Source organism: Drosophila subpulchrella, chromosome X (genome assembly GCF_014743375.2).
Source record: "Drosophila subpulchrella strain 33 F10 #4 breed RU33 chromosome X, RU_Dsub_v1.1 Primary Assembly, whole genome shotgun sequence".
Lineage (NCBI taxonomy): Eukaryota > Metazoa > Arthropoda > Insecta > Diptera > Drosophilidae > Drosophila > Drosophila subpulchrella.
This window is the reverse complement of record NC_050613.1, coordinates 18,590,084-18,601,917: the sequence shown is the minus strand read 5'-3', so window position 1 is coordinate 18,601,917 and position 11,834 is coordinate 18,590,084. Positions and strand designations below refer to the sequence as shown.

Sequence of the window (11,834 nt, the reverse complement as noted above, 5' to 3'; positions counted from 1 at the left end):
AATATTCCTTTTGATCAAATTAATTTTATCATTAGGTTATATATTTATTTTAAGTCTAAGAGAAAAAGAAAACACATTTTTAATGCAATTAAGCGTTTATTTCGAGCTCGCATTACGGTTTAAAACTGTTCAAAACATTAACATTTTAAAATGTTCTCTAACTTTTCCATTTAAAATACGCAACATTTCTTTACGCTTACTTTTTAATTACCACTGGGCAATTGACAAACGCACTTAGGATGTTAGGAGTTTTAACTAAGCTTCGATGTATAAAATTAGGGCACTTAAAGGAAAACAATGTGCGCCTTTCGACCAACGAATCTCCGTTTAATACTTTCGATTACAACTACTAAAAAAATTCAAAAATGAGTGATTAATATTCGAGATATCTTAGGTTAATGGCTTGCAGCCAGCCGATTGACGGAAATGCTTGAGATATACATGTGTTTAAGTGCAGGTTCTTATTCCTTTCGTTTCAAAGTAGCTTAGTAAATAGTTGGATTAGTTTGCTTGATTGCTTTTGGTTGCCTTAGCTTGCCTCATTCGCTAAGCTTTAATGGTGTGATGGGGATATCTCAATTATTTAGCCGCAGTTAAACTGGATGTAATGGTGTGGCCTGATGATTCGGATATTGGCACTGGGTTGATGTGATACCAAGGACACTGGGTGCTATTCCTTGGTGGTCGGCGCGTGGATAACGAACCGACTATTTGGGGTGTTTCTGTTGTTAAGGCTAAACACATTGCTCATGCGCATGTGCTCAAAGGTAAGCGGTTTGCTCAGATTGGTGTCCCGCTTCTTGTAGTACTCGTTAAAGTCGAGACGTGTGCCAAAGAGCTGGAGATTCGGATCGTGGCTGGAGTTGAGAGCCATTAGGAAACTGCTCACGGCCTTTTCGTAGGCGGTTGCTATGACTTCCAGCCCATGACAGGCGGTCTCGATCTTCTGGGCAAAGATATTCTTCTCTTGGTCGCGCTGCAACTTCAGTTCGCTGGTCAGGCCAAAGACGCCCTGCTTCTCCGACTTCTCTACCTCTTTGGCCAGCTCCTGGCGGGCGGTCATCTCCTGGAAGCACTCCTTGTAGAAGTTCGACTGCCAGGTCTCCAAACAGATAATGTTCTCGTACACCGTCTCCAGAGAGTGCTCCATGTCCGTTTCGTTGCTGACAAAGCAGCCCACCTTGATGGTTTGCAGGAACTTCTCGTGGGCCTCCAGGATGTCGTCGAGGGCCGTCGCCTGCTGCATCTTCTTCTGCAGCTCCACCCAGTTGCACTCGATCACCTCGAAGAGCACATAGTACTGCATCTGGTGGATGAAGTGCATGATCTCCGACGTGAAGAGGTTCAGGCGGTGTGACGCCTTGCCGATCTCTGCATTCATCGGGCGAAGAGTCTAAAAATATATCTCGGTTAATATAAAATTGATTTAAGTGCTTTTAGTTTAAGGTTGATAAGATTTTGTATTAATTGTTTATAATACAAATATTTCAGTTTTATATTTAACGATATGTTTTCTTTATTTTTTTATTCATCAATCGCCAATGAATAAATCCTTTTCTGGCTACAATTAACTAACTTGAATCTATTTCTTAACAAAACTATAAATATTTCTATAACATTTTTAAATTTAAGAGAGGTATTATTAGTTATATCCCGTTTCATAAAAATTGTATCGGAAAATAATTTTATAAGGGAAATAATCCCTAGATATTTTAAAAATGTATTAAATTTGAAAAATTAGATTGTGATGGCAACGCCGTCTAACAGCGATAGACCGATTGCAGGTCACAGCCGATAAGTGCGACTATCGATTTCAGAATTGTTTACATCCGCGATTCGTCGTCGCTTTCAGATTCCCTTTATCTTTATCTGGCTTATCAGCTTTAAGTCACGTTGTCAGCGAGATGGCCCTCTCGATCTTCAAAGATCTGCCGCCGGAGCATCCGCGCCACCTGATTCCATCGCTATGCAGGCAGTTCTATCACCTGGGCTGGGTCACCGGCACAGGAGGTGGCATGAGCATCAAGCACAAGTGAGTGGGGATGGTAATCCAAGTCACACACATATACTAATCCTCATCATAATCCCCTGCACCCAGCGATGAGATCTACATAGCACCATCGGGCGTCCAGAAGGAGCGAATGCAGCCGGAGGATCTGTTTGTGCAGGACATCACCGGCAAGGATCTGCAGCTGCCGCCGGAGATCAGGGGCTTGAAGAAGAGCCAGTGCACCCCGCTCTTCATGCTGGCCTACCAACATCGCCAGGCGGGCGCTGTCATTCACACCCATTCCCAGCACGCCGTTATGGCCACGCTCCTGTGGCCGGGGAAGACCTTCCGCTGCACCCACTTGGAGATGATCAAGGGCGTGTACGATGAGGCGGATAAGCGATATCTGCGCTACGACGAGGAACTGGTCGTCCCCATCATCGAGAATACACCCTTTGAACGCGACCTCGCCGACAGCATGTACGCCGCCATGATGGAGCATCCGGGCTGCAGTGCCATCCTGGTGCGACGACACGGGGTCTACGTTTGGGGACAGAACTGGGAGAAGGCCAAGACCATGTGGGTTTCTCTTTTATTATTATGTCTTCCCATTACATTCATCCCTAACATTTATTTTTATATAAAAACCAGGTCGGAATGCTATGACTATCTCTTCTCCATTGCCGTGGAAATGAAAAAGGCCGGAATTGATCCGGAGAAGTTCGAGAGCTCCTAAGGAACTTGAGCTGATTAAAATACACACGCCATTCACTGTTTAACCCTATAAAGGCCTTATACTGCATTTATCATCAGACATTTTCTGACCAATGCAAGGTTATAGTACTGAAAAATATATGCCATTATACACATTAATTGGCTAAATATACACATGTTAATAAAAACCAAAACTTAAAAAAATATCTGTGTTAAATAGCATATTTATTCAAAGATACCATTAGGATTCAGGTATATCTTAAGTTTCTTTGAAGATTTTTTGGTTTTATATATGGTTTATGATAAGGAAATGTTTAAATTTGTGTAGATGGAATTTTCTCTAGGTAAAACCACAAGTTAAAATAAAAATTCTATAATATTTAAAGCGCAAATGGGAACAGGAAATATTCAAGCAATTTTGTAATTGTACATATGTATATTTTCTAGCTAGGGTTAATAATATCTCTTGAATGAGCTCGCTCGTGAGGTGGCATATTTTTCCCGCAATAATCTAAAGACTCTTGAAGCCTTATCGCCGTTTTATGGGCATTTCAAACTGAGTGCGCACTTTGCACTAAAACTTGGACTAGGGAGCGTGGTAACAGCCATGCTCAACAGCTGATAACCGCTGTTACGGGTCCATGTTAAGCGGCCTCTGCTAATGTTAAAGTCTAAACTCCACACCTGTCACAGTGGTTTGGAGGTGATAAAAAAGTTAGACATTACATTAAACAGTATTTTTTGTTTTTTTTTGTGAGGGAAAAAATTAAATAGAATTTATTTTCCTTATAGATACTATATATAGCAACTTATGCTACAGTGAGAATATAGCTTGAAGTATTTTAAGCACTGTTAAATTTTATACCCAGCTTTTCATCTTTGCCTATTCAATAAATACTGCAAAAGGTTCGCTATTCCATAAGCCTGTTAAATATTTGTTGGTTAAATGGCAAAAACTAAATTGTTTCCTTTTTAATAGAAATGAAAGAAGTTGTTTCGCTTTTCATGAATTAAAAATAAAAAATATTAAATTCAAATGAATCTAAAAGTTTACCTTTTTCTCTGCACTTCTCATTGACTTTAAGCCCAATGTGCATCAGCTGGCTAACAGCGCTCTGCATGAATGAAACAACAATGCGACGCACCGCATAGGCAAACACTACGGGTGCGAGTGAGTGCGGCATATCTGACCGGCTCTCCGCTATATAGCCATCTCGCTCTCACGCGACAAGGGGAGTGAAGTGAGAAAAAGCGACAATAAATTGGGCTATTGCACGCTGTCTGCTCATTATTTCGCGTTCTCCGCTCCAAGCGTAAGCATTTTCAACGACGCACAAACAAACGAATATTTTTCCCAATTTCCCAATTTTTTTCATTACCGGAAAAACACACAGAAATACACACACAACAACAACCATGTCTCTGCAGTCGGACGCCGTTTTCCAGAAGATCATCGATGGATTGAAGGAGAACGAGGCCAAGGCCAAGGCGGTCAACGGAGTGTTCCTGTACAAAATCACCAAGGACGGCAAGGTGGCCAAGGAGTGGAGTAAGTACTGATGGCTGGCTAATTGCGCCCATGGAAACACCCCCCCGAAAGGGGGCACACCCTCCAAAAAACAGTGGTGGCGGTAAACTGTGAGGGGGGTTCTTTGTTTTCATAGTGATAGTCATGCAATGTTTGTATATAGCATAGTATAGTAGTAAAAAAAAATTGTATTTTTTTTGGAAACAGGGATTTCTTATCCCTTGTTCCCCACCCCTGCCCTTGCCATTACATACGTGGTCTTTCCATGCGAGCTTTGCATTTTCTAGTAGTCACAGTTCAAAGTGCACAGCGTTTGTACTTCGGCACCAACTGTTGCCATTATCATAAGTACTGCATTGCCTATTTGTTCGATCGAGAAATACATTATAGAGACCCCACAAAAAGCAAATTTTAATTAGGCTAGTTAGCATTAACAATGTTAAAGGAATTTCTAAAACAATTCTTAAAATACCTTTGGATTCTACCGGTTAAATACAAAGCCTTAACTAACCTGTATTTAAAAAAAATTTTAAATGTTATCTCTTTTAGTGTAATTTTCTTAACTGGGAGGTCTAAAGTTCGGATCCCATATATTTATATCTGTTCTTAAAAAAGGAATATTTAAAATATTACTGGTAGGTCTAAGAGTTCGGTTCTTTTTTTTTATATGTCTGTATTTTTAAAGGAATATTTAAAATGTTTAATCTTTAGGTATAGATTTTGATACTGGGAGGTATAAGATATCGGATTTTTAAAGGAATATTCAAAATGTTTACTCTTTTGGTGTAGATTTCGGTACTGGCAGGTCTAAAATTCGGATTCCATATATTTCATTCAATTTCAATATGTTTACTCTTTTAATATAGATTTTGGTAGTGGGGGGTCTAAGAGTTCAAAGGCCATATGAAGTCTAAGTTCTGATAGTTTTAAGGACCCCATTAAAAACTAAACAACTAATTCGTACCGCCCACTTTCAGCTCTGGACTGCAAGAACGCCAAGGCCTACGAGGGACCCGCCCAGGGCATCAAGGTGGACACCACCCTGACGGTCGCCGACGAGGACATGGTTGACATCGCCCTGGGCAAGCTGAACCCCCAGGCTGCCTTCATGAAGGGCAAGCTGAAGATCGCCGGCAACATCATGCTCACCCAGAAGCTGGCGCCGCTCCTGAAGACCGACGCCAAGTTGTAAAGGGATCACCGGACCAGCCAGCACATTCCTCACCAACTTGTGTGTGTGTTCTTTATTACTCTTTTTTTTTGTGTGTAATTTGTAATCTGTATTCGTGTTTTTGTTTCACCACATAATTAATGTTATTTTTGTACGGGAAATCGTCTACAAAAAACTAGAAAATAATACATAAGGCGAAAACGAACGACCAACTCTTGTGCACTTTGATACTGTGGATGGTTTATCGGTAAGTGGGTAATCGCCGCGGATTAGATTACAAGGGTAATCTTATCAAGGTTGTATAGGCGATTTCTTGACACCAAACCTTTCGAACTTCGACTTCCTTTCAACACAAAAAAGATAGCCCTGCATCTGTGTTGCCAGTTTGGCTTTGTTTCTATAAATGTTTGAATTGTTTTAATCTATAAATTTGAATGCATTACCTTTTCCAATAAGATAAGCCTTATTTCAGGTTAATTAGGTTAATAAATAGAGTGTCAAAGACCTCGAATATTTTTAAATACTCATTAAGAACGAATGAATTCTTGGCTTTCTTACAAAGAGATTATAACAAATAGCAGTTAGCCTACGATCAGCTATTATATATAATATATTATAATGTATAAATCGTATATATTGGAATTTTAAGCTCTGTGGACCAAAGTTTGGCGTTTTGGGACTCTTTCGTTCAACTGTGATACCCTTAAAATACAAATTCCAATGCCAGATCAGATACATGTGCACTCCGAGTGACTCCCGCCAATCATAATGCACTCGAGATACCGATAAGTTATCAAATAGCCAGCGCACTCACCTTGGCATTGCCCATCTGCTCCTTCCAGATCTTCATCGAGAGCACGAACTCCATGTGCTTCATGCGCCAGAGGGGCTTGAAGAGCAGCTTGTACGTGGGCATGGTGGGCTCCAGCATGGTGGCCAGTGGTCCCTGGACGATGTACTTCAGCGAGATGATGTCCCAGCCCTTATCCCCGATGTACGGACGTTGCACCACTATATCCAGGTGGTTGAGTATATCCGGATCATCGTACTGGGCATTTGTGCAGCGTAGAGCGGCATCCAACATGGAGGAGAGATCGTGGGCATATATATCACCGCCGTTGCGCTCAAGTTCGTCTCTGCAAAGGGGGATTATAAGTACAATATATATAAAATATCTATGTCTATACACACGAAACGCACTTCATATTCTCGATGAGTATGCTGACAAAGTCGCCCTGGCCCAGCAGCAAATAGCGACGCATTCCCTGCAGGTGATCCAGCAGCTTGTGGGGACCCACCATAATGTCCAGGACATGTTTGGAGGTCTGCTGGTAGCACGTTTCCACAGCCGCATGCCAGCTGGTGTCCGGCACGTACGAAAAGAATTGATCAACTGCAAGAAAAAACAATGGAATTTATTTAGATTTTAGGTGAGTAACAGGAATTGGTCGAGGCACTCGTCTATAAATAAAAATATAACTTAAAAGTTGGGCCAACCACTCACCTTTATTATCCATGACCTTCTTGAGTTCGTCGCGCCCCTTCATCAGTCCCTGCATCTCGCAGATTTCCCTTAGAAAGTTGATGCACTTGCCCGTTTTGAGAATCTTATCGGCCAGATCCATTGGCACAAACTTTGGCAGCATGGGCAGTCGCAGGCGGAACTTATCATGCCAGAGCCGATCCGCACCCACATCATTGAGTGACTCCACAAAGAACTCGCTGTGTATATCGTTAATGCCGCCCTCCAGCATCCACTTGGAGATCATGCGCACCAGCGGGCCACAAATCGCGGTGAGGATGTCCACCACCAATTTGTTGACCATCGAGTGCCCGTTGTCCAGTAAATCGTAAACGGTCGATGCCAATTCGCCGCCCTTCTTCATCTGGCAGGCGTCGGCGATTTTGGTGAGCCACTGCAACCGGTGCAGTGGCTTCATGTACCATGCGAGCAGCTTGAAGAGCGTCAGTTCGTGTTTATCACTCGGCTCACCTCCGCAGCCCCCATTCCAATTCATTTGGGCCTTGCGATAGAGATTCATTTCGTCGTGGAGCTCGGACACCTGACCATGGAATTCAGACAGCTCCTCCTTCAGCTTGGACATCAGGGCCTGACCCATGCAGCCCATGGCATTGAAGCCAGTGGACACGTCCGCAAACTTGGTCACGCGATCGTAGTAGTAGCCCAGTTCGGAGAGCCGAAGCAACATGCCCGCCTGGCCCGTGGTCAGCGACTCAGAGCTTAGCGGATCCAGCTTAAAACGTCCAGTGACCACGTCCTTTTTCAAATATTTCCCCTGAACGCCGGTGAAGGAGTAGATGGCATTCAACACTATCTCCTGTTGCTCATCGAACTTTTGTTGTGCCTGCATCTCCACGTAGTTGGGCAAGGTCTTTTTGCCCAATCCGGCGCTGGATTGTGTGGGATCGTAGCTATAGCCTCCGCCTCCGGCTCCGTCAACTGCATCTCTCTCGGACAATCCATTGCCATTATGGCTGCTGGTGCCTGTTGCATAGGAGCCAACCCCTGAGGTGAGGTTCGCACTGGGGGCTGTACGATTGCCCAAAGCCTGGCTGAGATTATCGGATTGAGCGGAGAGCAGTCCTGCTTCTCCATTCGTAGTCTGCTTGTCGGCCATCAAGAGCAGGTAGCCCATCAGCGAGTGACGCACCTGGGGATCGAGCTTTATTTGCAACAGCTTCCTGTAGAGCTCGTAGAAGTGTTCCGCTGTATCCATGCCATCCACTTCTCCCCGGGCCCTTAGGATCTTCATGGTCTTTTGGACGCATTCGTGTTCGGATAGGGGTATCGAATTGTAAGTGGAGCCAGTATTGGGCGTTAGGCACTTGGCTACACGCGCCAGGGTTTCATCTATGGAAATGGGATAAATGTACATGATTAAATATATAGAATAGTATCCTTGGGAGTAAAATCCTTAAAACTAAGTCAAGATACACAAAGGTCAACCTAGTTACTAAATAAAAAAGGTAATTTTCTAAATTATTAATTGCTTAAGAGCTTATAATATATCCCAAGTTCTTATATCATTATATCCTTTAAGTATTGACATTAGTAATGTTCTAAGTTTTCTTTAAACCCTTTTTATAAAGCAGGTGTTACTAGTTCATACCTCAAATGTTAGGAATGAAATGTAGGTACTAATTTAAGACATATAATGTATTCTTTAAAGGACTTTCAGTTCCATAATGTTTGATATTATCTCTTTTACAAGGACTCCTATCCTAGGCAAAATACCATCCATACCTGGTATGTTTCTGATTTGGGAAGGCCATCTTGAGGTTCCACCCTCATAAGGGATAGCCCCAAGATGGCGGATGGAGAGAATGCCTCCTTTGTGGACAACCCAGTGAGTAATCCCAGATATCCAATCCCAATCCCTCTTACCTTGAACTTGGGGCGGTTGTTTGCCCTCTATGGTCAGGCACAAGTCCGACAGGAGATCCGCCAATCTGGAGGTCAGGCCGGCCACATCGGCCCCCGAGTTTTCCTGCGACATCCTGGTGGACAGTGATCGGAGTTAATCACTCCTATATTCATAAATCCAAATGGGGCGCGCGACAACCAAAATAGCTTGGAGATGCGAAGTGGGCAACAACTGGTGGCCAATTGCACACGGGCTTCTGATTCCCGTACAGTAGCTGGCCTAAAATCACCTTCAATTGCTACGCTTGGCCGAAAGTTACGGTGGTATAGGCCAAAAAGCGAACAATTGGCGCCTACTTTGTTAAAAATTTAATAAAATATTTTAACGCAGTGATACCGTATTTGGAAAACTGGTCAATGCCAAAAGCGGAGTTTCCAGTGGTGGGTACACACTGGCCAGACAGAAAGTTCGACGATCTGGTAGCTCAAGTTAATTACTGTAGCAAAATGTTAAAATCGAAAGGTATAAAATTGAGAAATTGACATTACCCGATTACTCAAAAATAGTGTTTACACACGGATAACTTCATTACTTGTGTCTAAAGACGGTTATTTACCCACTACTTGTAATTATTTATTATGTTAATTGTTTATGTTAATATTTTGTAAAACATAAAGCACATATAAGTGGTTCTATTTTAAAAGTATATGTGTTCTTCACATTCAGATCACAATTTCGGGTTGGACTACTTTCAAAATAAATAATATAACAAATTAATACTAAATACTAAAAATACCCTAAATATTTCTTAAAAAGTTCTGGTCAAAGTAAACGGTACAGTCATTGCAAAGGTCTGGCAACACTCGTGGTATCTACGAGCCGCACGGTCACACTGACAATTTGCAAATAAACAAAAAGAAGCCAGACCAGATTAATAATTTATTTATTTATTATTCCACTCGCCACACATTGCTGAAAGTATGGGTGTGACTGTTCTGCAACCCTATCCCCTGCCCGAGGGCAAATCGGGGGCGTACATCGTTGACCAGCTGAGCAAGCGACTGCTCGCCCTGGGCGCCACACATGCCGGTCAATTTCTGGTGGACTGCGAAACCTTCATCTCGACGCCACAGCCCCACAATGGAGCACCCAGTCGCGCCGTCCACGTCCTGCACAACTCGGAGTACCCCGCCTCCACGTTCTCCATCATCGACAACGGCACCGGCAAGCAGGTGGCCCTCGTCGCCGACAACATCTTCGATCTGCTGATGCTCAAGATGACCAACACCTTCACCTCCAAGAAACAGACCAAAATCGAGTCCCGGGGCGCCCGTTTCGAGTACGGCGATTTCGTCATCAAACTGGGGTCAGTCACCATGATGGAGCACTTCAAGGTACGCGTATAAACCCTGAAGGACTCATCTAGATTTACATCCATTTCTGTTCATTCCAAAACTAATTAGGTTCTGAATGGGTACAATAATTATTATAATTCGAAATTGTTGATTTTATAAATATTTAGAGAACTGTAAAAGTAACAAGATATAGACAAGAATACTTCAAAGCAAGTGGAACTAATATTTACCACACTGGCATAGGTTTCAATTTTTAGAGCCATCATAAATACATTAATAAAATAAGACTGCGAATTCTTCAGGAGAAAAAACATTTTTTAAAAATTTCAAAGATCACATTTAATCTCATATCTCTCATATAATACAAATGTTTTTATTATTTTAAAAGGTTTCAATATATGCATAGAGCGATCATTAAAACATGATTAAAATTAGACAGTGAATTCTTCAGAAGGATAAACGTTTAACAAAAATTGCAAAGATCATATAATACAAATATTTATATTATATTAAGACTTTTTTTTAAATCTTTAACTATTGCCTTGAAATAAATACCGAAAAACGAACCGTATTCCAGAATTTTTCTAAGTTTTGGTATTAATTGTCTTACACTTAAGATACAATTTGAAATTGGATTATAAAATATTTGAAAAGGTTATTAAGGGGTCGATATTACATTTTCAGTATAGTTTTTGGAAACTTATTTCCGGCCTCTTAAGTTGTGGACATTCCATCGCAGCCTATACATACAACTTAGATGATAAGTTAAAATATGTCGTATATCTCAAATTGTTTATGTATTTTGAAACTTCAATTCCAGGGTATCCTCATCGAGATCGAGTACAAGTCGTGTGTGATACTGGCCTACTGCTGGGAGATGATACGCGAGGTGCTGCAGGGATTCCTGGGCATTGGGGTGAGCAAGGACTTCCCCTCGTACTTTGCCCCGCAGACCATAATGACGGCGATGGGCCAGCAGCAGCTGCATGCGAAGCACAACGACATCTACGAGCCGGTGGACACGGTGAAGCAGTACCTGGAGCAGTTCACCAACTACCGGAAGCACGTGGCCCTGCTCGGCGGCATGGGCAGTGGTTCGGTTGGCCCACAAGTGGGTCCGCCCGTGCACATGGCGCCCTCGGTGGTGGGCCTGAATCGACCCTGATCCGCCGACGTCAAGCTGGAGCCACCGGATGGACCAGTAGCCGATTAAGATGGATATTATCAAGCAATCCCATTTTTTTTTGTTTTTAAATTAAATCGATTGAGTGAGGTCTTCAAATATAATAAATATTATAGATACGTGTTACAGAAACCTTCAGTATGCAAAGCAAAATTTAATTCTGGTAATCATTGAGAAATAACAGAACTTTTACACACTACTATCCGGTTTACCATATCCAAAGTTATACGTACTTGCTTTAAATATCTGGAGATTTCTGAAACAATCCGTTAAATTAAAAATTATAGGGTCCTCTTTGCATCGTAAATATTTGGAACATCTTAGAGATTTCATTTAAGATATATTAAGTATTGTATATGTATGTAGGAAACTGTATAACTAAATAAAAATACGAAAATTTGCTTTGCATTTTAGCAAGAAGTAAATGAATACCACCAAAAAGAATTAATAGACACGCACTTTTGTTTGAAATTTTTATTTTTTATGTATATTTTCTGCTTTTAACAC

The 11,834-nt window shown here is 41.9% G+C and overlaps 4 protein-coding genes across 5 annotated transcripts; 3 read left to right on the top strand and 1 right to left on the bottom strand.

Moving 5' to 3' along the window:
* Positions 1 to 97: 97 nt before the first annotated feature.
* Positions 98 to 9,195, bottom strand: LOC119556297 (gamma-tubulin complex component 3). The gene is made up of 5 exons (XM_037868371.1): positions 8,810 to 9,195; positions 6,908 to 8,275; positions 6,604 to 6,796; positions 6,218 to 6,539; positions 98 to 1,393 (listed from the first exon to the last, which is right to left on the bottom strand). The coding sequence occupies exons 1-5, from the start codon at positions 8,919 to 8,921 to the stop codon at positions 671 to 673; spliced, it is 2,718 nt and encodes a 905-aa protein (XP_037724299.1). The 5' UTR covers positions 8,922 to 9,195; the 3' UTR covers positions 98 to 670.
* On the top strand, positions 1,819 to 2,910 carry LOC119556298 (probable methylthioribulose-1-phosphate dehydratase). The gene is made up of 3 exons (XM_037868372.1): positions 1,819 to 2,032; positions 2,099 to 2,569; positions 2,642 to 2,910. The coding sequence occupies exons 1-3, from the start codon at positions 1,905 to 1,907 to the stop codon at positions 2,724 to 2,726; spliced, it is 684 nt and encodes a 227-aa protein (XP_037724300.1). The 5' UTR covers positions 1,819 to 1,904; the 3' UTR covers positions 2,727 to 2,910.
* Positions 3,940 to 5,611, top strand: LOC119556299 (peroxisomal multifunctional enzyme type 2). 2 transcript variants are annotated; one of them, XM_037868373.1, is made up of 3 exons: positions 3,940 to 4,017; positions 4,099 to 4,253; positions 5,210 to 5,611. In XM_037868373.1, exons 2-3 carry the CDS (start codon positions 4,121 to 4,123, stop codon positions 5,422 to 5,424), a joined length of 348 nt encoding a protein of 115 aa, XP_037724301.1. In that variant the 5' UTR covers positions 3,940 to 4,017; positions 4,099 to 4,120; the 3' UTR covers positions 5,425 to 5,611. The 2 variants fall into 2 exon arrangements, with proteins under 2 accessions (XP_037724301.1, XP_037724302.1); XM_037868374.1 differs by lacking the exon at positions 3,940 to 4,017 and having other exon boundaries at positions 4,091 to 4,253.
* Positions 9,196 to 9,769: 574 nt separating the features above from the next.
* LOC119558409 (mediator of RNA polymerase II transcription subunit 20) lies at positions 9,770 to 11,752 on the top strand. Its single transcript, XM_037871941.1, has 2 exons — positions 9,770 to 10,183; positions 10,965 to 11,752. Exons 1-2 carry the CDS (start codon positions 9,770 to 9,772, stop codon positions 11,307 to 11,309), a joined length of 759 nt encoding a protein of 252 aa, XP_037727869.1. The 3' UTR covers positions 11,310 to 11,752.
* The last annotated feature ends 82 nt before the right edge of the window (positions 11,753 to 11,834 follow it).

Bases quoted from the DNA above. Each gene is read 5' to 3' on its own strand.
- LOC119556298 (XM_037868372.1), top strand. From the start codon at position 1,905: ATGGCCCTCTCGATCTTCAAAGATCTGCCGCCGGAGCATCCGCGCCAC. The intron at 2,033-2,098 runs GTGAGTGGGGAT...CCCTGCACCCAG, and splicing joins GGCATGAGCATCAAGCACAA to CGATGAGATCTACATAGCAC. The intron at 2,570-2,641 runs GTGGGTTTCTCT...TATAAAAACCAG, and splicing joins TGGGAGAAGGCCAAGACCAT to GTCGGAATGCTATGACTATC.
- LOC119556299 (XM_037868373.1), top strand. From the start codon at position 4,121: ATGTCTCTGCAGTCGGACGCCGTTTTCCAGAAGATCATCGATGGATTG. The intron at 4,254-5,209 runs GTAAGTACTGAT...GCCCACTTTCAG, and splicing joins CAAGGTGGCCAAGGAGTGGA to CTCTGGACTGCAAGAACGCC.
- LOC119556297 (XM_037868371.1), bottom strand. From the start codon at position 8,921: ATGTCGCAGGAAAACTCGGGGGCCGATGTGGCCGGCCTGACCTCCAGA. The intron at 6,797-6,907 runs GTGAGTGGTTGG...TTTTTCTTGCAG, and splicing joins GAAGGTCATGGATAATAAAG to TTGATCAATTCTTTTCGTAC. The intron at 1,394-6,217 runs GTGAGTGCGCTG...ATATATTTTTAG, and splicing joins AGCAGATGGGCAATGCCAAG to ACTCTTCGCCCGATGAATGC.
- LOC119558409 (XM_037871941.1), top strand. From the start codon at position 9,770: ATGGGTGTGACTGTTCTGCAACCCTATCCCCTGCCCGAGGGCAAATCG. The intron at 10,184-10,964 runs GTACGCGTATAA...CTTCAATTCCAG, and splicing joins CCATGATGGAGCACTTCAAG to GGTATCCTCATCGAGATCGA.